Genomic DNA, 26175 nt, shown 5'->3' with positions numbered 1-26175 from the left:
CTTTATTTATTTCGTGTTTTCATCCGTATTATGGTTTTCATTTTATATTTGGATATTGAAGTGTTTAATTCTTAATAGCTGTAAATTATTTTCGTTATTTTAAATTGTTTTCCTTCAATTTGTTAGGGGAAATATATGCCTTTTTGTTATTTTATTTTAAAAGGTTGTCTGTGCTTCATTCATGGCTTCATTTGTCGTCCTTATCGCACAACGTGAGGACAACATTGCGTTGTGACGTTTCCGAGGAATGCATACGTTGTTATGTAAATGTATTATTTGTGCTAAGATAACTGAACCTAACGACCCGTAAATAACAATTTAAGCATTTAACTTACATCTTCACGCACATTAGGCTCATTATGTTTCATTTTTTTATGGAGGTTTCTGAATTTAAAAACTATGTTCTTTTTCCACTTCCAATTTTTTTTGTCACCATAAATCCTACATTTATGGAATCCTTGATGCATACCCTTTCCAACGATGTATCCGTACTTGTCATGATTAAATCACTTAACATGATGACAAAATCCATTACCATTAGGGTGTAAGCTAACTCTTGCCAACAAGAAACAGCAATTGTTTCTCTCAAAGGAAATGTCAATATTTTGACAATGGTCATTTTGCAGAAATTTCTGCCATCTTGAATTTTTCGAATTATTAAGGATCATTATTGTATAACATTGTATTGTAATTGCTATTTTATATGTTTCTTTACACCACGAGTGCAATATTTGCAAGTAAATAGTACTAGGAATCACAGAAGTATGAATTTCGTTGTAATGAATAACATGTATCTTTGATTCTGTTTCATCCTTGTGTATTCCAGATGTGCCTTAAATCTCCGGTGTGTCCTTTCGAGTTGAAAACATCAGTTGCCTTTCATTTTACAAGTGCAAAGGAAACAATGTATTTTTAAAAGTGTAATAGTTTGAATTCAATTGTTGTTTTAAGTCCACTTTATACACTGAAAGACTAATCAGGACTGAAGCTACAGTTTAAAGTGAGATCGGAACCACCGTGCCATGTGCCTCCACCGGGCATCTAACCAGAGACACCAGATTACAAGGCGGCGACGTTACCACTACGCCATCGAGGAGACCCTAAAAGTCGTGTAAAAATGGAAATGGAAAATAAATCATGGCATGAAACATTACAAGTCTGCCAGACTTTATGCCCCCTCCAAATGTAATATCAGCACTTTTTTGTATTCTTCCAGCGCCTGTCCCATGCTTTTTAAGCCAAGCATGCCTGCAAACAAAAATAGTATACTAGTCCCACATGTGACTCCACTAAAATTTACATATGAAGTGCATCTAAATTTCAAGATGATGTAAATTTTACAAAGTAATCAACGACAAGTCAGATTATGTTACCACTTTTAATGACTACATATAGTAGAGATCATATGAACAAACAGAATTTATGGCTTTAGAGATTCCAACAACACTCTCCTAGTTCCTAGATTACACTTTAATTAAACACTTCGGACTGGAAACATTCAACGGCCTCTTAAATGGCTTTCAGATGTCCTCATGCATTGGCTTTGCATGTTAGTTGCTGGTTTCTCTAATACTTATTTTTTCGCAAAGTCAAAGTATAGAGATGTTTTTTGAAGTACTCTTAGCACGTTAGAGTGATTTTAAGGATTTTGCAGATAAAATAGTAGCAAATAGTTAATTATCCTTTTTGGAGCTGGATCTTTATGTCTTAAAAACGGAAAACGATAGAACACCGTGCATTATGTTCCTTATAATTGTCTGACATCTAATAATTCAAAACTATAGTATTCCGGGTTCGATATACTTCCAATCTATCTTGATTTCATCTAATTGCAAGATTAAAAAAAATCGCTAGTCGGTGAAGAATAATTCCTTTGTGGAACACAGGTACATACAGGGTGGCCCGTAAGTCTCTACCCATTCACATATTTTATGAGTGCAGTGTATTTGTGTGCTGTCCTTCATTCTCGCTGCATAATATTATTCGACGCCATGGTCTGTGAGACATTTTTCGCAATATAAAAGGAGTTATTGTTCCAAATGCCGCTGTAACAGCTGCCCTCAACTCATCATTGGAATTATACCGTTGTTTGCACACAATGTCCTTTATGTGTCCCCAATTGGAATATCACACGTTGTCAAGTTCGTACTTCTCTTCTGGCCATTTCATAGGCACCGGGGATATTTCAGAACCACGACCTGTCCATTTGTTAGGAAAGGTTTCATTGATATATTCACGCACACAGAGGGCATAATGAGCCAGAGCCTAATCTTGTTGAAACCAAACCTCATCTCTGATTCCAAGTTCATCTAGTTCCGGTATAAACCATTCTTGTAACATATTTAGATATGGTGTACTGGCCCATGAACATGGCATCGCATAATATTAAGCGCAACAGCACACAGAAAATTATATACACTATATACATAAGCAGGGCTCGAAAAATCCCGGTCGCCAGGTCGCTAAAAATTTTAGCCTGGCGACTGTGATCTTTTGCTATAATATTTCTGTTTTTTAAGTTTGCATGTACGAAATCTTGAAGATTCTAAGTTCAAATTTCAGTACTGCGTAAGTTAGCAAATTATTTTTTTTCAACGTTGTGAGCATTCCATACAATCAGTATCAATTTCTTACTCCTTGTTCCCTAACCCCATATTTCCCGTTTTCTCACATGATTTAACGTTGTTTTGAATACGGTGTTGTTCTGCTTCTTATAGATGATTGATTTGCTTTATTTTACTTCGCTTTTTGTGCCACTTTTGGCTAATTTACGAAGATGGAGATAAGTGATGATATGATGAAATTGATGAATGAACACTCTCAAACGCCATGCCCAGAGTGGGATTCGAACCCGGGACCCCTTGCGTCGTAGGGCGATGTGATAACTACTCCGCAACGGGGGCCGGCTCAGCTTCTTATAATATGCACAATTGCTAGTTCGTGGTTTCCTGGTGCTTGATTTTCAGACCTGGCGAATAGCTCTGAAGAAGATTTTTCGAGCACTGTACATAAGTTATATGAACGGGTAGGGACTTACGGACCACCCTGTATAATTCATATGGTAGATCTGGGTAAAAGGACGCACCTTGAAATTTCTATTTTTCTTCAAGTCAGTTTTGTTAATAAAGAAAATTTATTTTCATGACTTTATTGACTAATCATTAGTTCGGACAGTAAAAATGTTCCCAAAATGTAATTGTTTATAATAATGTTACTGCACTAAAAATTAGAATATATTGTAAAATGGTATTTTTGCCCAAAGATACGCATGGTAGTGTGCATATAAAATATATAGCAATTTGCTTGTAATTTAATTTTTATATTTTACTAATGAAAAATGCATAAAATTTACAAATGAATAATTACATTTTTAGAAAAAGATGAAGCTTTGAAGCTCCAATCAACGGTTCCTCTTAAATCCACATTTTGTTTAATATAGTTTCAATGAACATTTAATAAAAGGAATAGCAATAGACGGAAAGCCATTGGAAAGGATATTGGAGTAAAGGTACTCACGCGTACCTTTGCCCCGAGAGCAAAATGTACTTTTACCCCTGACGACATTTCTATCGCGTCTGACTTCTTGTGACAAATCTGCCAAAGGGAACGAGGTGGCTTTAAAACTGATTGATTGATTGATTTAGTTTATTTTACTTCGCGTTTTCTGCCTCTTGGCTAATTTGCGAAGATGGGGATGAGTGATGAGTGATGAAATGATGAAATTGATGAATGGACATTCACAAACAACCAAGCCCGACCGGGATTCGAACCCGGGACCCTTGGCGTCGCAGCGCGATGTGCTAACCACTCGGCCACAGGGTCGGGCGCTTTAAAACTGAAGAAATCGTTGTTTATAATATTACAACTACAAGGTTTTTTTATACAGCACTGATGATAGGAAAATTTATTATATTAAAAGGGCAAAATAACATCAGGAAGAAGAAAAACTTACTTACCTCATTCTGTAAACAAGAATTAACTAGACAAAACAAAATTCAGTCTGCAGCTTATGCAACGAACACTCATAGAACCAAACGATATCTACTGAACCAAAGAAATTGATAACAGGATATTTGTCCCTTGCGTACGCAGAGGTAGCGTCGTCGCTTTGTAATCAAGTGGTCCCGGGTTCGATACCCGTGGAGGCACAAGTGACTCGGATCCCACTTTAAACTTTATATAGGTCCAGTCCCGATTAGCATTAGTAGAGGGATTGGGTATCTTGAAAGTCACACTTCGTACGAGGCCTATTATTTTTATTAATTTAAGCACAATGGAAAACCTATTTTGACGATGTTTTTGTCGATTTTATACTATTGCAAATATGTGATTTTTCACCTCATACTTGGTACGAGTGTCATAATTTCTTTCGAGTTAAATTACGCAACATTGCGATGGCTCGTAAGGTAAACAATTGTTCAATGTTTACGCAACAAGTTATTACGCAGACCCGTATCTAGCGTGTTGTTGGTTATGACGTAATGGGTGTCTTCTGATTGACTTACTGTTTCGGATGTTTTTATCCGCGCTTAGGTTACTTAAAGGGTTTTCTCATTACAGATCAGTCAGTATCGTGAGAGTGTTTGAAGAGTACGGATGTGTTGTTGCAGTGTAAAAGTTAAGTACTTAATTTATTTTAAAGCTACATACTATTTATTATTTTAAGTTTAAAAAGTTTATCAAGTGATTTTTTCATAGTAATTTCGATCAGCTTGAGTTTTGGTGTGATCAGATGTTACTTGTTGTCTCCGGAAATTCTGTATAAATAACATAGCTGAAAATTTTATCGTAATAGCTACAATTATTTTATTTTGAAGGTGGTTCAAGTTGTTCTTCACACAGATTCAATTTTGACTTGATTGTGCGTTTTGTACTTTTCCCCAAGAAAACTTATATATAAATACCGAGAAACTTCTATTTAAATAACACCTTGTGAAAATGACAACTCGTATAACCGATTTACCACTCAAACTGCTGCACAAGATTCTTGCGTACACATTCGACGGAGGTGAGGATGTCGCAAGACTCGTCGACTTAAGCAAAATAGCGCCTGAATTTCGTCCACCGTGCGAGTTGATTCTTATGGACAACTTCGCAAAATAAGCGGTATGAAAAACTTGCAGAATCCCGATTCTCTTTTTCGGGCTGCAGGCAAAAAGTTGGCCGATAGGATGGACGAGCTTCATGAGACGAGTTAAGGAAGGAAGGAGACGATATACGGACGATTGGTATGAGTCAAACGCAGAAACAGACAGCATCATCACACAACTCATTGCATTGGCTGAGGCGTGAACTTTCTTCCTGTTACGTGAATTGTGTTGATTGGTTCGCTAAGGGGAACTTTCGCGATTAGTAAATTGAGGTTATATATATAATATATTCTTACTACTCATGTGCGTCTAGTTTTTTACACCACAGATAAACTGTTACACAGTGCAACATTAACTCTTCTATTTTGTTGATTTGGTGTTAAGTAGTGTATTTGGTGTCTGCATGTGTAGTACTACGTTCTGGAGCGGTGTAGTGTGTGGTGTATGGTTACATGGTGCCAGCTAACTAAACAAATGCATGTTTAAAGCAGAGGCAATTGTTGAATGTTTTTAACTTGAATACAGCTATTCGTCTATTTGGTTGAATACAGTTCTACTGCACTTGCCTGGCGCTGGGATGCACCTGCACTCCACCATATGTCTAGAAGTGTAGCGAACTAGACGGGGCTAATAATTTCTTAATTGCAATCATTTTTCGAAAAAAAAGGTGACTTGAGTTTATGGAAGTTTTTAGAGTTTTAACACAGCATAAATTTATATTTGTAGTGTTTAATTGATCAAATTGCTTTATTTTACTTCGCTTTTTGTCTCTTGCTGTGAATGTTGTACATTTAAAGAAGGTAGGGAACATATTTCTAAGAGGTAGGGATATAATTGATCGAGATAGAGATTGTGTGAAAATTGAAAATGTGTAAGCAAAGGATAAGGAAAATTTTACATTTTGAGTTTCTTATTGTGATTGAACAAGGAGATAAACGGATTAACTTTTGCAGGTGACCAAATCTCATAAAATATTGATAAAAGATACGGTTTCTATTAAAAATGTAATTACTTATAAACATAGAATGCGTTATATTCTCGAAAAACGTAACCTCTCTTCCCTTCCTTCAAGAATTCGAATCCTGTTAAAACAAACAAAAAAACCATCAACACGGAAAACAAACATGTATCACAAGAAATAATATCATATGAACTAACAATTATTTTTTAACAATCAACCTATCTCGTTTAATTAGAAAAATTCTAAATTTAATATCTAATGAAAGCACATGATAAAAACTTATTTGAAGTAGTTTCTAAATCAAATATTTAGGAGTAATATTAACAAATGAAAATTATATTAAAGAGGAAATAAAATAAAATATAGGCTTAATTCAGGAAATGTATGTTACTTCTCTCTAAGAAACTAAAAGTTAAAATATACAAAACAGTAATTTTGTCTGTAGTATTGTATGGATGTGAAACTTGGTCCATTCTATTGAAACAGGAACATAAATTGAGAGTATTTGAAAATAAGATTGTTAGGAAAATATTTGGACCTAAAAGGGAGGAGAAGACAGGCGTGGAGAAAGTTACATAATTTTGAACTACATAATTTATATTTATGTTCAGATATTATTAGAACAATTAAATGAAGAAGACTTAGTTGGGCAGGCTATGTGGTACGAATGGGAGAGGAAAGAGAAGTTTACAGAATTCTTGTTGAGAAACCTGATGGTAAGAGACTTGTAGGAAGGGCAAGACGAAGATGGATGGACAACATTTAGATGGACCTAAAGAAAATCGGTAGGGATGGAAAAGAGTATGTAGATCTTGCTCAAGATAGGGAAAGATCTAAGGCTTGTGTTGTTGCAGCTATGAACCTTTGGGTTTAAGAAGGATAGAGAGTTAGTTAGTTATGAAAGCACATGTTACTCTATAAACTATAAAAATTACAATCCCTGGCATCAAATGAATTTTTTAAAAATGAATTTGATTTCTACATAATGAACTTCAACCTATAGTATTGTACATTTTTTTTTCATTGTGTGGTATTTAAATGAAACAGACTTAAATAAGAATTGGGAAAACGTACATAGTAGAATAGAATCAACAGTTAAATAATGTATAAACCAAGAAAAAAGTAAGCAATGGTTTGCATAACCTAATAGAAATAGACTTAGGTGGTTAAAGAACAGCATGTTTAGAAGTAACAAAAATGAGATTACTTGAAAAGTAAAATTAGCGCAATTGGAATAAAAATATCAGAGGTGCAAATTAATTTAGAAAGGGCTGGCAACCTAAAGTAAACTTGATAAAAAATGGCTGACTCAAGCGATATTTTAAATAGATGGAAGAATTGCTTTAATGACTTTTTAAATGTTCATGTAGGAGATAAATCAGAAATGAATGAAGTACGCACAGCAGAAACTATAGTTCCATAAACTAACTTGATTGAAGTTAAAGAAGCTAAGGAGATAAATTATTCGAATTTAGAATACCTGAGAATCTTGTTAAAATGTCTGAAAATATATAATTTATGATGGATTAAAAAAAGATGCATTATCTCCATTGCTCTTTAATTTTGCCTTGGAATATGTTGTTAGGATGGTAAAAGAAACTAACGAAGTACTAAAATTGAACTGTTAGTATATGCAGATGATGTAGACTTACTGGTGAATGATGTACATGCAATTAAGAATAATGCTAAAAGCAGATAAAGAGATAGATTTTGAAGTTAGCAATGAGAAATCTAAATATATGCTTACAGGCAGAAACCAAGTGTTAGGTAATAATCGAAATCTAATTACTGATAACAACTCGTTTGAACCAGTTTCCAAAAAACTAGACGCACATGAGTAGTAAGAATTTATTATTTATAACCTCAATTTACTAATCGCGAAATTTACCCTTAGCGAACCAATCAACACAATTCACGTAACAGGAAGAAAGTTCGCTCCTCAGCAAATGCAATGAGTTAGTAGTTATGTACCCCCGTTGAAGTCGATAAATCAATTGATTGGAAAAGATCGATCAAAGATCAATTGATGACCAAGCCGTGTGGGCAAGCAAGGGTGGGGGTTTTGAGCGTTTTGATTGGTTGATGAGGGAAAGTGGGCGGGGCTTAATGATATGGATTTCCTGTTGTGAATGAGGAGAGTGATAAGTGTTTCCGGGGGGCGTTTTCGGTTTGGAGGGTTTGATAAGTTTGGCGGGAAGTGTTTTCTGTTGTTAATGAGGACTTGATAAGGGTTTCCGGTGTTGATGAGATAGGTGGCTATTTTTGGGGGGCGTTTCCCGTTTGAGACCGTTGATGAGTCTGAGATTCCTGGAAATGGGTGTAACGGTTTTCTGTCTGAATAGAACATGTCCGAACATGTTTTGGGCGTAGGTTTGGATGAATTTGCAATTTCTGGGAGTCACGTGACTGTGACGTCACAAAATGGAAGTCACGTGACCAGATTATATTATTAAATTATTATTAATTTAAATATTATTATATTATTATTATGAATTGTTTTAATTTCTGTGACGCCATTTTGTTTTTGTTATGTTATTTTGGCGTGTGACGTCATATATAAATTGGAGTACGTGTTTCCGGTGTTTGAAAACAGATGGCGTTGATGACTCTGAAATTCTCCCGTTTTGAGACCGTTGATGAGTCTGAGATTCCTGGAAATGGGTGTAACGGTTTTCTGTCTGAATAGAACATGCCCGAACATGTTTTGGGCGTAGGTTTCGATGAATTTGCAATTTCTGGGTGGTGTAACGGTTCTGTGTGAACATGCCCGAACATGTTTTGGGCGTAGCCTTGTAGTTTGAAGTTTGTTTAACGGAAATGGTGACGTAGGAGGGAAAAGGGTATAAATAGAAAGGAAAGAGGATCTTAGTGTCATGTGAGGATGGATGTAAGCGGTACACGTTTGTCTGATAATGGTGTGAATTTCTACGAGATCAGCTACGAAGAGTTCTGGGAACTTGTTCGGTCTTGCGGCGATCTGGACAGTGATCGAACGACCCTGGATCGGTTGCTGAGTTATTTCCCGTTTATGTATGTAGCGATACTTGAATCTCCCTGGTGTGGATGTCACGTGGTCAACGGCTTAGGAAAAACAATTCACCGTCGCTGCGAGACTTTGAAGGAGATAGAAGAGAGGAAAAGAAGAGGTGACGAGAGAACAGGATTTCCGAGTCACGGGTGTATCTGCGAACTACGTCGCAGGAAGGAAGAGTTGGGCGAAGCTTTGAAGAATAGAGTGAAAGAGTGGCTTTCTTTGTTGGCAGACAGAAATTCCGTGTGGTGTTCTGGCTGTGATCGTCCATTGTTACTTAACTTAGAAGGTCATCCTTGTTTCCCTGTGGTTCCTCCCGAAGGTTTCGATTTTCGCAGACGGCTGTTCCCCGACGATCCTGAGGATATTCTGGCTGAACCTTTATCGCCGATACCAACGACCCCTTCACCTTAAGTATCTGATTTTGAGAATATTCTGGCTGAACCTTCATACCCGATACCTACAGTATCATACGAGTTTTCTTTGTTCGACATATGAGAGTGTATACTTACCATACTCGTCTGATAGCAGGCGGTCCTTTTACCACCGATTATATGTCGGTGAATGCGAGATACAAGACTTACAGAAAGTGGCCAATAGGATTACGTCAGACTGCTGAAGAATTAGTCACTGCAGGTTTTTATTATTCAGGATTCAGTGATAGGGTAATATGTTTCCATTGTGGGTACGGAGTGTGTGATTGGACATCCGAAGATTGCCCGATTCTAGAACATTACCGGGCAATACCAGCCTGTAGTTACATACAGAGTGTTGCAGCGTTACACAGTGATTCAAAAAGTTGCAAATATTGCGACAGTGTGGAAACTACTGAAAAAACATCCGATAATCAGAGTGTGGATTCTGTGCTACTCTGTAAAATATGTTTTGAAAACTCTTGCAGTGTGGTAATTCTTCCGTGTCGACATTTTGTAGCCTGTGGTCTCTGTGCCTCTCAATTGGACAAGTGTGCCGTATGCCGGGGCATCATTGAAGATACCTTAACTGTTTTCACCTGTTGAACAAAATGGATGCCTGTTTTTTGGACATTCAAGGTCTTCGCGGAGCAGGAGGAGAATTTGTGTGGAAAGAAGTGGGGATTTTAAAATTTCCTTTCGACAGCGCATTTGACTGTTTAGTGAAATCTCCATATGGTTTTCACTTGTTGAGTGAAAAGTATCGCCGGGTGAATTACTGGCTCCGTACCAACAAACACGGTCTGAACTGGGGAGATGGGTGGCTACCGTATGAGAAATTAGGAGACGTTTTATATTTTATGCTTGTGAATCAGGAAGTGTACGTCAAAGGTATGGAGAAAATTAAATGGTTGGAAAAATTACTTGGAGAAAAACGTATGGGTAAAATATCTGTGCGCAACATCGAAGAACTTGAATGTCCAAAGTTGGATAGTGTGAAAAAGACTGCAGGAAAATGCAGAGAACATAGTAAATGTGAGAACGTGAAAAAAAATTGTGCAGTTGAAAATGTCTGGAAGATGTACAGTTTCTATTGTAATAAGTACAAGAAATAAAAGATTTTTTGAACATTTACAAATGTTTTATTTATAATTGTAGATATAGGTTAACAATATGATTCGATCACGATGTGAAATATATTTACATATGGACATCGATAATGGTAATTTTACATAATACATAAAAGTAACAATGGTTTATTTACAATATGAAATACAATGGATAGTTTACAACAGCAAATATATAACAGATTTTATTTACAATACCAATGTGTGTCCAAGATTGTTCTCAAGATATATTTCAATCATCAGTTCGTTGTACCAAAGTACATAAAAATAGTTCAATACATCGGGTACTTCTTTTTTTTCTGAAACCATATTCTTTTTTATACAATATACAAAAGCCTCCATTTCGGGTTGTAATTTATGATAACGTTCGTTCATTAATTTTTGCAGAGGTCTGAAAAGATTACACATAAATAAATGTAGTTCAGAGGCTGTGAAAATGAAAGCATCCGGTGAATGATGTTGATACATCGAGATGCAACGTTTCCCGAAAAAATTTACACCACTAACGGTGATATTTCCAGTAACCAAATAATTGAATCGTCGACCAGTGTCGACGTAATTCAGTAAGTCAGATTTTGAAGCACACAGTTCTCTAATCTGTTTAGAATGGATGCGTACGGGAGATCTCCCCTGTTGCGAAAACTCCCACACCAAATTGAAAGGGGATTCCTTTTCGAATCCTATGGCTACGTACTTGTTTTTTTCCTTGTTCAGAAAATATGTGTTTGCAAGATAGAGATCTAAACATGCATCTACGTCATGTAGTTTAGGACACTCGATTTTGTCTGTGGAAAAACCAATTTCCCTACGTCTCTTTATGAAATCACAGTCCGTAGTCACATCCATTCCTTCGTCAGCCGCCTCGTTCTTGATAGTAATGGTTTCTAATTTAATGGGTTGCACACGTTTTCGAGGTTTACGTTTGGAAACATCATCCTGATTAGTCATGCGCGTCACAAGTTTGTCGTGTTTCTCCATTATAGAAACAGCAGGAGGTTCCATGATGTGTTCACTAGAACTGTCTCGATGGCACTGAGAGAAAGATACGCAGCACACATTTTAAATAGATTTCTTCATGACACGAGCCTGGATCGTGTGGATAGAACAACACGCTTGTTCCCCTCTGGGACACTTGGAATGTGGTAGACATTTGAAGATCTGACGAAAACGGTGTAGGATATATCCATCTTTACTGATACCTGGTGGAAATGTCTGGATGAAATCCTTGGTTGTAACGTGACGTGCTTTGTAATAAGCATACACGCAACAGTAATGACCGCATGTTGTGGCCAATATCCCCTGTAAGGGAATACTGTTGTAAGTCCAGACCGAGGAATGACTGTTCAGGAAAGTTACGAATTCTTGATAGAAAGGATGAAATCCGTATGAATCGAAATACTCGGCCACATTGTTTTTGTCGAAATAGAAGGCCACCCAGTGTGTACCCCGGGAGTCGGACTTGTCAGTGTTTGCAATGACCAAGGCCGGCTTAGGAAACGTCCGAGGTAAAAGATCTCTCGGGTAAACACCGTAAAAAATGTTTCTGGTGGAACAGTTTCGAGATAGAATCTGTCTGATCTGCGACGTGTTCATGCTGCTTATGTTTTCAATAATGTATAATAATGTGTCTGTCTTTGGTCATTTCTATGCTTCCTGGGCTGTTGTCAAATAGTTCGGGAAACAATTGTATGTTCACAGGTTTTGAAGTTGTCACTTTCGAAGAAACACTACTATGCTTAATAGTACGGGTTATCACTTTGGTGGGTTTTTCCATCACAAGCAGTATAATGTTTACATAAGAGCTATTTCGGTAACACTGTGAGTCAGAAACACAGGCACACATATTTATGGAAAATTCGGTCTCACTGATGGAGGATGACACTTCTATCTTTAGGTATATCTACTGCAGATTCAAATTCAGCATACAAAAGGCATGTTATATTTTCCGACAGCTGAGGAGAAAACTGCATCTCGGCTCCGATGATGCCTTGTTCCTGGAGACTGGTGTGCGTGTCGTTTCCTGAAGAGTCTGGCGTTATGTCGTAAATCAGGAAAAAGAATCCGTTCTCGAACATTTTCCGTGTGATCTGGTGTCCGTAATTGGCGTGGTGAATGCCTGTACCGGAAAATAGAGTTTCATAGGCACGTGTTATCAATCCGCTGTTTCCTCCTGTGGTGATTTGTAAAGGTTCGGAAGGTACGAGTTCTCCATTTTGCACAAGATGGAAAGAAGATAGGTTAAAACTTCTAAAGTCGAACGGATTTTTCTTACTGTCTCCGAGAAAGCTGGCGGTGGATACCATAGCAAAAAGAACAACATTCGGAAAAGGACCTTGAAAAGCATTATCGATCGAAATCTGTTGCGTTCCGGCGACGTAAGAATAAGCTTTGATGACACTTCTGGTGAACGGATAATGAGCAGGAGCGTAAGTGAGTGCTCTGTCTATGGCCAAACTGGTGGTAGGAGTAGGAATGATGTGATTTATTTCGAGAACAGCCTTTAAAATTTTTATTCTTACTGTAGGTGATGTCTGGTCTCCCCAGATGTAAAAAGCGTCACGTGATCTAGCTAGATCTATGCGTACTTCAACACCGTTGAGCAGGTATTTAGACTGGTGGAAGAAATCTATGTGAAGTTTTCCCATAAGGTCGACCACGGCTGTCACTTCCGTAGGATTTCCGGTCGTCGGAACATACTGGAAAATTTTTTTTCTTGTGGTGAAACCTGTGTTGTCGGCAGTGATTTGATCTTGATGTTCAGGTGTGTCCAAATACCACAGGGCATTCGTGAGATGCGTGTTTGCGGCATCGCTTCCGTAATTGATAGCTGCTTCGAAGATTGCTTTATATGCGTAATTGTTATCGGCGGTTGTTACAGCAATGCCGTTGAGAGTCACTGTACATTGGGAAAAGAGTGAATGGAGAAGATAATTCACGACCCCGCAGTTTTTTGTGAGGGCATTTTCTGTTTCGGAAGCACTCATGGGACTTCCATCCTGTTTAACCATTTGCGTTTGCAGACGAAGATAGGCAGATGAAAGATCGAGAAAATCAGTTCCTGCCGCCGGTATGACAAACTGAATTATATTCTGATTATCGATGGAAGCGATAGGTTTGTAGGTGGCTGTGTACGTTTTTTCCACATTTTGCTGAATAGGTTTTTTCCGGAAGAGGTCGAACTGCGAGATCATGCACATGTTATCCTCCATCATTATCCAAAAATATCTTTCCCTGAGACCTTCTGTTTGATTTTTCTTTTACGTGTTCTCCTAGATTTTGCAGATGTTTTTCTTCGTTTTTTGGATGCTCGTTTTTTACGGATCGTAGATGTTCTAATACGAGTGGCTGAACGTTTTAACATCAACTGAGCAATTCTTGTTGCAGGTTTGGTTCTTATACCAGAACCTACCAGAGAGTCGATTTTCCGTTGTGCTTTACTTTGAAGATTTTGACCTGCTTCACGTACCCGTTGACGAACAATAGTTTTCGGAGTTTGTTGGGTTGTTGCAATGTCGGTGATAATGTTAGCTCCTGTTTTTAAAGCTTCTCTTCCGATCGTTTTTGCACCGCTCCAGAGTAGAGGTTTCACCATTCTAAACAGTCCTGCGAAAAGTGACCCCAATCCTCTCCCTTTCTGATTTCTAGTTGAACGGTAGATGGGCCCAATTCCTCCACGGATTTGGTTACTATAATATTCGGTCTGCGAATTCATGGTGATTCATTCGCTCTTCGACAAAGACTGAGAGAAATAGCTGTCTACTGTTTTTTAAAAGGACTTTGCTTTTCTACGAAAATGTAAAACAGCGATTGTGGGTACGGACCCAGTTCTCAAAGGTAAGAAATTTCCTTTTCTATCGTACAACGCAATTTCTATTGTTTCGAAAGAGGCTTTATCCAGAGGAACGTAATGAATTGGGTCGAATGTTTGATGGGCTACGGGTACTGTGCAAGAGGTATCTGTGTCCGAACACTGTTTTCGGGTAAGACGCAAGAGACGTACCATTTCTCCCCCGACCAATTGTTGTTTCACCAGATCAGAGTAAATAAATATGTATGGGTTTTTATCCACAACACTATTGGACATTGCGTGCGTAGAATAAATAGATTTCAATATGTCATATCGAAATTTAGCATAGTCATCAGTTTCGTCTATGGGTGTAACGGTATTTGTTGGAGCATCGTCAGGTTCAGGCTTCGGAACCCCTATCACGGATAGATGTTTGTACACGGCCTGTTTGAAGAAAAACCTGAGATGAGTAGGAACAGCTACATTAGCAGGGTCTGTTTTCAGGAAATAAATCAGATCCTCTATCGTATATGTTGTTGCAGGAAAATAAAATGGTAGTTCGTTAATATAGAGTGTGTTATCCGTACAGGTAGTAGATCCAAATGTTCCCCATTGCGGTTCCGTCAAAAAATGCCAGAATTTCTCGAGAACGGATCTCCTTATTTCCAGGTCGTCGGGGAGAGATTCGATGATGGTAGAGACTAGGTCCTCAGCACTTGCATATGTCAGAACAGGAAGAGTTAACATTCCAGAATCAGTTTCCAAAACATTGTCGTATAGAGTTGAATAATGTAGTTCTGCCAATCCGACTTCCCACAATTCTGGAGACAGATCGATCCGTTTAGCAAGTTTTACGGTGAAATGGGTGAGTGTGTTGTCTGGAAAATATTCCTCCGATGCAGATGATAGGAGGTAAACGTAGAAATTATCATCCATTCTCGCCGAACACAGAAGACTCACTGGATCGCAGTACCGTTATATTTTGATATAAATATGTTTTGGAAATTATTTTCCCGATAACTGTTTTACGGAAGATGCCTTGATCCATGAATCGAAACTAGGCGGATATCCGAGCCAACGAACCAGGTATTCCAAATTTTTTCCTTTTCCCCGGGTGTTCAAAATTTTATCAATTTTATACTCTTCGTCAGGATCCGAATAAACTTTCTGCAGTTCATGTTTGTAAAATGTACCTTTTACTGGTTCTTTATTTAAGTCGTCTAATATGTATACAGGTACAGGTGTTCGCTGAACAAGGGAATGGATTTTGAAAAGTTCTCGTGACCACGTTTGTTCGTATCCTTTCTCAAAATGTCCTTTGACGACAGAAATTCGTACAATATCACCTACATTAAGATCTGAAGACGGTTGTGAAACATGTTTGTCAGGTTTGTTAAGACGTTTCCACACAATGTAAACGTTTGTTTCGTTGACATCTCGAGGGGCCATTCCTATGGAACTGTGGATTGCTGTATTGTAACCTTCGAGAAGTTGAGGTAAAATATCTACATAACGTCTTGTCTGTTTTGAGGTGAAATATTTCCACATCCGTTCTTTTAATGTTCTGTTGAAACGTTCCACTACACTTGCTTTCACAGGATAATTTGTTGCAGTCGAGAACTGTACATGTTCATTTTTTAAAAATTTCTGGAATGTAGAATTTGTAAATTCCGTTCCTTGGTCGGTCTGTAGTGTAACAGGTTTCCGTCTGTTTTCTTCGAAAATTGTTTTGAAAGCATCGGTTACCGAATTGCTTGTTTTATTTTTTAGCGGTAATGCAAAGGCATATTTTGAAAATACGTCGATCACTGTCAGAAGATATTTGTATCCGTCGTTATGTTTTTGTATCGATGTCATGTCGTTGAGATCAGCTTCCCAAAGCATGTCTATGTTCCATACGTTGTAATGATTTCGAGGAAACTTTTTTCTCGCAGGTTTGTGGAGAGTGTAGGTTTCCTGATGCATCAACCATTTTTTCACCGTATCGCGGGATATATTTTTATCCCGTACCGCTTTCCACAGACGATCTACAGATGAGAATGAAGCATGGTGTCGGGGATCGTAATATATTTTGGTGAGAATTTTATTGTGTTTCAACTTAGAGACTCCCATGACCGATCTCTCTGTCTACGGCTTTTTCTCAGAGGAACCAGTTTGTAAGCGTCAGGTGTTCTCAGAAAAGGTGTAATTTTCCTGGAAACACGGACGGTCACTTTCTTCTTCTTCTTCTTCTGTCGATGAGACGGTCCAGGGCTTTCCGTTGGCGACGATGAGAAGTTCAATGTTTTCGGATCCGGAAGTGTTTTTTCCTGACGTTCGTCTATCAAATGTTGTGCCGTGGATTGGTACTCATCGATGATATTCTGTAACTGATGACGTGTATTACGGGGTAATGTCTCTGCCAGATTCTGAGGAAAATACGTCGATTCTGGTGAAATAGTAGAAGAACCGTCGTTATCTTGCACAATAGGAATCTGTAATGGTTCTTTGGATTTTCGACTCAACCATAAATACTCGTCCAGTTCTTTTCTGTAAAGACGCCATTTTTGATCGTCTGATATATTTTTCATTTTTAGAATATCATTCATCTTCTTATCTAGAACGGATAATTTTTGAGTCACAGACAATTCGGAACCACGAATACGTGCTAACTGTTCCGGTGAAAGGACGATCATTTTTTTGTAAGAAGATGTCATTTCTCAATGAGGAATGAGAGTACCGAGAAGACCCGATAACAAGGAGCCTAGAAGTAAAGGTAGAAATCCTCCTTTCTGAACAAGAAGCTTTCTGCGTTTCTCGATGTTCACTTTCGGTTTCGCTAGGTTGCGTATGACCGACTTGTAAGGTGTCAGACGACGTTTTGCGGACGGTTTAATTTTCACGTTTCCTTTTAAAACGTTCAGGCAGCATTCGCTGATGAAACGTATCGTTTTTTTCGGAGCACTTTTCAATAATGATTTACGGATTTTGGGCGGCGAATTTTTCAACACGTGCAAGAAAGGTGAATGTTTCTTGAAAGAAGTGGAATGTCTATTCCTGTTAGAACGTGAGTTGGTACGTGTCTTCCTCGTTTTCCTCATCTCGATGTTTTAAACATTCCTGAGGAAGATATACAGTTGAGTAATTCTGGTTGAAAACGTCTGTTTGATAACGTAAAGGATCCGGTGTTGACTGTGAGAGATCAATATACAAATAACTGTAAGGTTGCGTGGTAGCATCTATATATACTTTTTCGAGTTCCTTCATGCGGTGAGGATGAAGTTGTCTTGCAAAAACAGTGAATTGGTTCATATCTCGAGGATTTTTAAAAATAACAAAGTGCTTCACGTTCAACGAAATGTCCCTGCAATTTTTTCCTTGGTGAAAAAGATTCTGTGTTATAAACACCACCGAAATGTTTTTGTGATGGCTGCCTTTTGTGAAAAGGTCGGCGACTTTTTCCCCTTGTGCAACCATCATAAGATCATCCAGGATTATGAGTGTAGGAGTTTTTCCGTTCCACGACTGCCAATCGACGATACCTTTATGATATTGCACATCTCGAAGACTTTGTGGAATACTGTTCTCCTGATCGTAACACCATATGCTTTTCTTGACGGATCCTTCTACAAGATGAACGATGGAATCGACCATGTTTGTCACAAAAGTAGTTTTTCCGCTTCCTGATGCTCCGCAAACCATCATGGTGAAAGGATGAGAAAGTTTAGGAATCATGCTGAAGAAACGTCTTACAGATTCTGAAGAAAAATGAAGGTCTGGCAGTCTGCGAACACGTTTTATATCAGCCCCGAAGGGTTCGAACTCTGGACCGTTACAGACATATTTTAGTCTGCACAGTATCCGAAAGGAAACGATAAATGTTCATGGTCGAATTGTCGTTTCAGCAATACTGACTGAAACAGCTTTTTTTCATTTGTACTGATGACTTGGAACTGTTTTGTTCTTCTGATTCGGAAAATATTTTCGACCATAACTTCAGGTTTCTCATTGTTTATCATGTCGCACATGGTATCGAAATTAATCAATTCTGATGTGGAGGTATTCAATGTAATCCCTTTCACTTTACAGATATACTGTGCTTCGGAGAACGGTTTTGTTATTTTCATGCTGTAACTTTTCGGTCCCGTTGAAACAAACTGTTCACAAACAGCATCGGTGCCGAAATCTGCCAATTCATCGGTGAGTTCTCCTGGTGCGTCACCTGTCTGGGGATGGTATTCCATTTCAGGACTATCTATGTAAATTACTGAATCGGTATCACAATAACATACCCTGTCACCCAATTTTTCTAGAAGTTCATAAAGTTTCAGACGAGCATGACATGTTGTGAAGGCAGCGATAGGAACGTTTACTTTCCTGTTCTGACTGACTGCTTCTTCAACATATTTCCAGTTTACTAAAACGGTGTCCTGATTGATGAATACGACTCCTCCGATTACGATATTTGGGTCAGTCATTTTATCGAGGAAATCCTTCGATTCCTTGATGATGGCTGTCTGGGAAAGATTGTCCCGTTGGCAGAACTTGCCCCATAAGGAATTAAGGCAGAGTCTAGCCAGAGTACGTTTTCCAGGATTAACTTCTATACTGTTTTCTTCCAATAGAATACCCTCCCTACCGAAATATTCCTGTATGTACTTCTTCTTATCCTCGTCGTTTTTACACCATGAAGGCCAACCGCTCGCTTCCTGTTTTATTTTCAAGAAGGTGTTGACATAACCAGAAAAAAGTCCTCCAGTTTGTGTGACAGGGTTGTACATGGATGTTTCATATTTCCACACTTCCGACATCGACAACACTTCGTAACCTAAACTGCATGCTTTACGTACCTCGGCAATGACCCAAGTTCCCGAAAGTGCGCGTTGTTCATCGGAATGCTGGCATGTACCTTCACATTTTAATTTAAAAGCACATTCCTTGCACAATACAAACATCAGTTTTCCGTGCATTTTTGTAGGTAAAACAGGATGTAAAAGGGTTTTCGGTGGCAGAATAGTACATTTGATGAGTCCCTCCATGTTCAAAACCTCATTTACCGGAGGAATAGAATTTCCTAGAAATATTGTAGGATGTCCGACAGGATAGGCACAGTATTTGTTAACATAAGGGTACAAACTTGTAAAATCGTTGTACTGCAATTTCTCGTTTTCCTTGATTTTGTAATAAGTCCTGACTGTTTCAACTCTTCCTCCATATAAGGCGTCTCGTGGATTCAAAGGAATGCAGCAAACAATAGGATGTGTCGATAGATATCTATTCAGTTCAGGATCTGCTTTCAATATTTTGTTGAAATCGCATTCCCACATAGTGACGACATGGTATCCTTCAGAACGTAAAGCCGCAAGTTTACGACATGTTGTCTCGTATCTGAAGGCTGCAGTGTTCAACATGTCACTGTGTTTCTGACTGTTACTATCCTGATCGGTTTCATCGTCATCTTTCGGATACATATCCCTGTTAACGGATATGCAACGTTGACAACCATGCCAGTAACAGCCCAGGGCCTCATACACTGTTTTCGTCTCCTCGTGATAACCGTCCACTCTGTAACGTCCTCCAATGACATATTTTTCACGAGTACGTCCGCCGTGAAGAAGTATTACATCATTCTGTTCTTCAACGTAGGTTAGCCATTTCAATGCAAACTTCGACATCTGATCTGCATGATGGTAACCTCCTTTAGGAATTATTCCTATAGTGTTAGCAGGCATAAATTTCTGCCTGTAAATTAGTGAACAGGCAGATGCTATTGTGAGGCAATCCTTGAAAATGTCTATTTTGCATATGTCTAGGAAATTCTGTCTCAGCTTCAGACATCCTTGTCTCAATAGGGTAACATCCTTGATGCAGTATTGGAGAAGCTGGTTTCTGTTGTTGAAAGGTACGTTTCGCATGCATTCGACGTCATACCAAGACATGAAACGGTGTTGATCTTCAACTGTTTTCATGTATTCATAACCGTATGCAGAAGGAGGAGGCATCGGTCCAATGTAATTTCTGTTCTTGTAGGTGTTCCACAAATGCGGATAATATCCTTTCTGAACAGGCAAACCGAAAAGTTTCGAAAAGCCTGCAAGATTTGTCTGAACGTAGTTGAGACTGTCCACAAAATGAAGATTTTGGTATGTCATGCTGATGATTTTGGTACCATCTAAGATGACACGAGGTTTCATTTCTCTCTCCAACATTCTCCGTAATAAAAATGTACAATCGTAACCTCGTGCATTATGTGCACAGATGATTATGTCGGAAAACTTATGCTGCAATTCCAAATAGAACAGAAATGTGTCTACAGGGTCATCCCAGAATATAAACTCTCTTGTTCCACAAACAGAACACGGAACTGTTAAATCCTCTTTTTTGTAACATGCGTGACAGGCTGTCTGCACCACGATAAGATTCGGAACATGCAGAAAAGTTTTTTCTTTCTCAGAGTAAGGAATATCTGTATAACATTCAAAATCGTAAAATATATAGAGAAATTTTGAATTCAATTTAGGTTTCGGTATAGCCATGTGACAGAAATGATTGATAGGCTTCACACAGTTACATACAGTACAGTACTTCATGTTACATTTATGCACTTTTTCATATGTATTGTGAGTTAGAATAATTCTGAAACATCGGGGACACTGTTGTATTTCACTACAGACTGTACCGTTTCGGAATGGTGTAGAAACGTGATTCGTGAAGCAGTTTTCATTTTTGAAAATTCTGTGACATGTCTGGCATATTCTGCGAACCCCCTGTTCAGGTACACACGGTGGAGTTGAACGGCACATACAACACAATTGTTTACACAGATGGTTATGAGCTTTTTGAAATATGAGTTCGTTACACCCGCGACATTCTTGTTTTGCCGCAAATGCTCCAACACGGTTCACTATTACATCATAATGCTGTCTGGTATTATCATAGAGAAGGTATATAAATTTGGAAGCGTTTTCAACCAGTCCTTCAAACAAAACATCTTTAACATCACGAAGATTGTTGTATACAATAATCTTATATTCAGGGAGAACTTGCTGAAATTTTCTCAGTTCCGGAATTCCACTTCCGGTACACGTATTGTCTGTCAGATCTACATCTGCTTTTCGCATCAGTTCGAAAACAGGTTTAAGAAGATTTCTGTTTCTTCTATATTGAGTATAGGACGGGTCTTTATCAGCATGGGCTTTCCCTATGACCAGAGCTTCAGCTAAACAGAGTGGTTTTTTCTATTCGGCACACCGACGATACTTCTTTTTTGAGTGCTTAACATATAATTAGGTAAACAATATGTTCGATTACCCCCACCTCCAACAGGTATATTGACATGGTCTGCTCGTAAAATTAAGCGATCTGTAGCAGTGAAGGTTTTTGCATAATGTTCCACACCATATCACTATGCAACTGATCACATCTATGCCACCCGATGTAAATATCTTTCACAGTTGGGTCAGATATGTTAGACAAAGTTAAACCTATTTTGTCTTCATCCTTGCTGTCTTTTTTAACGTAGGTGAGAAGATTTTCAACACCTTCGCGAATCCAAGTGTGAGGATCGACATTTTCTGGCGGGTGTGAGAAACTGAATTCAACACGTCGTCCCTTGGAACGGAATTTAGGATATTCGCGTTCTTGAATGTTGTGTAATATTATATTCCCTATCTGTTCACGAGACACTGAAGCACGTTTTCTTTTCTTACCTTTCCCATTTGATGGCTGTTCTGCTGGGGGGGTCCGGTCTCCATGACGGTCCTGGCAAAGGCTCCGGGTGTGATCTGGATGCAGTGTTAGTTCCTGTGTCGGATGCCTGCGCCTTCTTGATGACTCGGGATACAGAATCAGGTGTCGACGGGGGGCCGGGGGACTTTTCGGGAATATCTGTCCATCCTCCTCCTGAAAGATCGGGTGCGGATGTTGTCACTGTCCGTAGTAAGTGGTCATACTCCTCGACCAAAGAGATACTTTCTCCCGCGATGATTTTCTGCGCAATAATCGCCAACACTTCCCGTAATTGTGCAGATGTTGTGTAATATCCGTCACGATATAGCACTAACAGATCGTCAGCGGATAAGTGTACGTCCATGATCGTACAATGATTATTTCACGAAGACTGTTTTGTGGAGAGAACGCCGTTCTTTATATACGCAAACATGACGCAACAGTTATCTCCGATCCTAACGGTTCTACTGACCCTATGTGGTTATCCCGGAAATGATTAACAGTCTTCACCACATGTTTTCCTCGTTGATATCACTATGTAACGGTTTTCTTGTTTATCTGTAAACAGAGGAAACAGGATGTAGATAAATTCTTAACGAAGGAACGTGTGAAATGTTTATCTATCGACAAAGGAAGAAGGACGTAGATAAGGAAATAGCTCGGCTCCTAATTGAGCTAGACCGGAAGTGATGACAATTTCGTAATCTGCACGTTGAGACATTTCATTAGAGTGGTCGGAAGGGGGGTCTACGATTGAAAATAAAGAAACTAGGAAACCGCTGGTCCTAGAACAATGAAACCTGGTTCACCGGAAAGAGGACTTCACTCCGAGTCCGACAAGCTATCAATCATCCTCCTAGCTCAATTAGGAGCCGAGTTACAGCGATTTTAAGTTTTCGCAAAAAAAAAAAAAAAAAAAAAAAAGGAATTTTTCAAAAGGCTCTAGCTCCTCCCCTAATTGACGTACAGCGAATCTGATTACATATTCGTAATCTGCACGTCGAGACCTTTCATTAGAGTGGTCGGAAGGGGGGTCTACGATTGAAAATAAAGAAACTAGGAAACCGCTGGTCCTAGAACAATGAAACCTGGTTCACCGGAAAGAGGACTTCACTCCGAGTCCGACAACATATCAATCATCCTTCTATCTCGATTAGGGGCCGAGATATTCAAATTTGAAATATCGTACTCAACATGGGTGCATAACTACTCGACTCAACGGGGGTGCATAACTACTTATATAAATGCGAAAAATTTAAACAGTCGTCCTGCCGGTCCTAATTGAGCTAGACCGGAAGTTATGACATATTCGTAATCTGCACCGCAAGCCCTTTCATCTGAATGTAACATCAAAGATCTCCGACCGGAAATAAAATTTAAACAGTCGTCCTGGCGGTCCTAATTCAGCTAGACCGGAAGTTATGACATATTCGGAATCTGCACGGCAAGACCTTTCATTCGATTGTAACATCAAAAGTCTCCGACCGTAAATAAAGAAAATAGAAAACTGGCGGAGGATGAAACCTGGTTCATCTGAAAGAGCATGTTTTTCTGAGTAAAATAGCGTTTGAATTATCCCTCTACCTCAATTAGAAGCCGAGATATTGGAATTTGAAATTTTCAAGGTCAAGGTCAGGTCAAAGGTCAAGGTCAATCCCAAGGTCAAGGTCAAATGTTAAGGCCAAGGTTAAAGGTTAAGGTCAAGGTCGAAGGTTAAGGTCAAGGTCAAAGATCGAGGTCAAGTTCAAAAATTTTATATATCATATATTATAGGTTATACTTATATATATATTCCCTGTGAAAGCTTATAGAAGTTCGGATCCCACTTTCAAACTGTAGGTCCGATCCCGATTAGCCTTACTGTGCATTTCCCTGTGAAAGCTTATAGAAGTTCGGGTCCCACTTTAAAACTGTAGGTCCGATCCCAATTAGCCTTACTGTGCATAAAGTGGACTTATAACACCAAACCCATTATAAAACATATATAACCAATATTATAAAATACATCTTTATTATGTGAGACACCTGCCTCAGCTAATAACATCCATATTTGTAGACTTTTCCTGCCGATCGGTTCATAACATTACATTGGGAAAAAGAAAGAAGGAACTTTATATTAGAACAGTTTATCTCAACACTTCTCGACAGGGCTGTCAGAGAGCTGTATATTTAATTAGACCCTTATTATTTTTCTATCAGAGTCTGCCAAGCAATCAACCACATGCAGCAATTAGATATCTCGCAACTGTTGACACCAACTTGATATGATACTGCGATCCAAATTTCCCGGATATGCCAATTAGCCAGCAGTGAGTTCATCTCGCAAGTATTGACACCAATTTGATATGATACTGCTATCAGAGTTTACCGGATATACCAATTAGCCAGATTCAGCAATCAACTTACTATCTTGAAAGGCGATATGATACTGGAATCTGTGTTTGCGGCAGCTACATATGTTTCTCTACGATCATTTCACACTTTGAAATTGTTAACAAAGGATCAGAATGGAGAACGGGGACGATGTAAGTACCTTATATTAATTTCATTTTGTCAAATAATAAGTTCATATTTACACATCGCAACCTTTATTGGTGTCGATCATCAGTTTACAAAATATATACACAGAAATTTTTACACGTAATGAAACTCTACAGGTGAGTAATTATATAATATCAGTGTTGCAACAAATCAATAGTGCCGATCATCAGTTTACAAAATATATACACAGAAATTGTTACACATAATGAAACTCTACAGGTGAATAATTGTATTGCAACAAATCAATAAACTTCCCATCTATCTCTTCGCATGCAACCGCAGAAAATTGAACAGTGTGTTAGTGTATTAGTAATGTTAGTTCTAGCTGTTCAATTTTCTCTTTTTCAAAAGCTCCACCATTCTCTTCTCCATTCCTTTCTCCTCGTCCCCCATTTTCTCCTCTTCTTTCTGCTGTCTGACACCTTTAAATAACTCCATCAATTCAAAGCACACTCGAAGAGATAGATGGGAAGGTACATACTGCCCACGTTTTATATTTTCGACGAAATCCCCGAATGCCGCAGATTTTCTTTTTTCCCGATTATACATGAAAACATTTTTATGAGATTGTCGATTCTTACTTCCATATCTTTGCACACTTCTTCCAGATTTTTTAACAGATCTTCCGCTAAGTTGTTTTCTTCGCAAAAGTCGACGTAACACGCAATATGTTTCTCCGCATGCTTAGCCTGGTTCTTATTCCATAGGCTTCTTCTTTCTCCCTTCTGATTCTCGTTCTTAAGGTCAGCATACAAAAGGTCGAAATCAAAAGGTAACAATGCCATCTGAAAATAAAAGAAAAACTGTTATTTATGCACACGTCAGTATTATACAATTTACATCGAAATATCTTTCTTTTCAGCAACAATGGATGAATTTCATAACAAATTATTTGAGACATGTAACAAGAACCGAAATGGAACAGGCCGTCGCAGACATACGTGCCACCATGCTGCGACACCTGGAAAACCAGGAGGCAATTAGCAGGCGTCAGCACGAGTTTGCTACTCAGCAGAGCACCAGAATAGTCGCTGCTGCTGAAACGCTCGCGGACCTTTTTCGCGAGCTTTTTCAGCAGGGCGAGCTATTCCGTGCGGAGATGCTCCAGGATAGGAGACGAACTGCCGAGCAGATCGACGAGCATTGGAACAGGTATCTATTTTTATATTTTTTTCCATTTCATAATTTTTAACAGACTATTTTTTTCAGACTTCGTCGTTCAAGAAACATCTCAATACATAATATTTTATTTTTCTAATTACTGTTATTATTATTTTTCAGAGTTCACCAAGCAACTCTTGATGCCGGTGCTCGTCTAATCGGCGACCTGCCCCGGCAGCTTTTCCAGCACGAAATCATCGTAGCTGCTGGGGCAGGAGTTCCTATTCCTGGAGCCGCTCCGCACGAAGAAGTTGCTGACCCTGCGCCTCCTGGCGGAGAGGTAGTGCCTGTTCCGTCTCCTCCACAAATCCCCCAGCAGGAGGAGGAGGAGGAGGAGGATTCACCGCCTTCTTCTCC

The 26175-nt window shown here is 38.8% G+C and overlaps 1 protein-coding gene across 1 annotated transcript in view; it reads right to left on the bottom strand.

The window, feature by feature from the left end:
• The window catches only part of LOC146004860 (uncharacterized), a 48284-nt gene extending 44323 nt beyond the window's left edge, over positions 1-3961 (bottom strand). Inside the window, exon 1 of the mRNA XM_083143886.1 lies at positions 3957-3961. Coding sequence (XP_083000012.1) covers positions 3957-3961 — 5 coding nt within the window. The remainder of the gene's footprint in view (positions 1-3956) is intronic.
• Between the last annotated feature and the right edge of the window lie 22214 nt (positions 3962-26175).

The sequence above is a fragment of the Lepisma saccharinum genome, chromosome 22 (genome assembly GCF_977018435.1).
Source record: "Lepisma saccharinum chromosome 22, izLepSacc3.1, whole genome shotgun sequence".
NCBI lineage: Eukaryota > Metazoa > Arthropoda > Insecta > Zygentoma > Lepismatidae > Lepisma > Lepisma saccharinum.
This window is presented reverse-complemented; position numbering and strand designations above follow the sequence as displayed.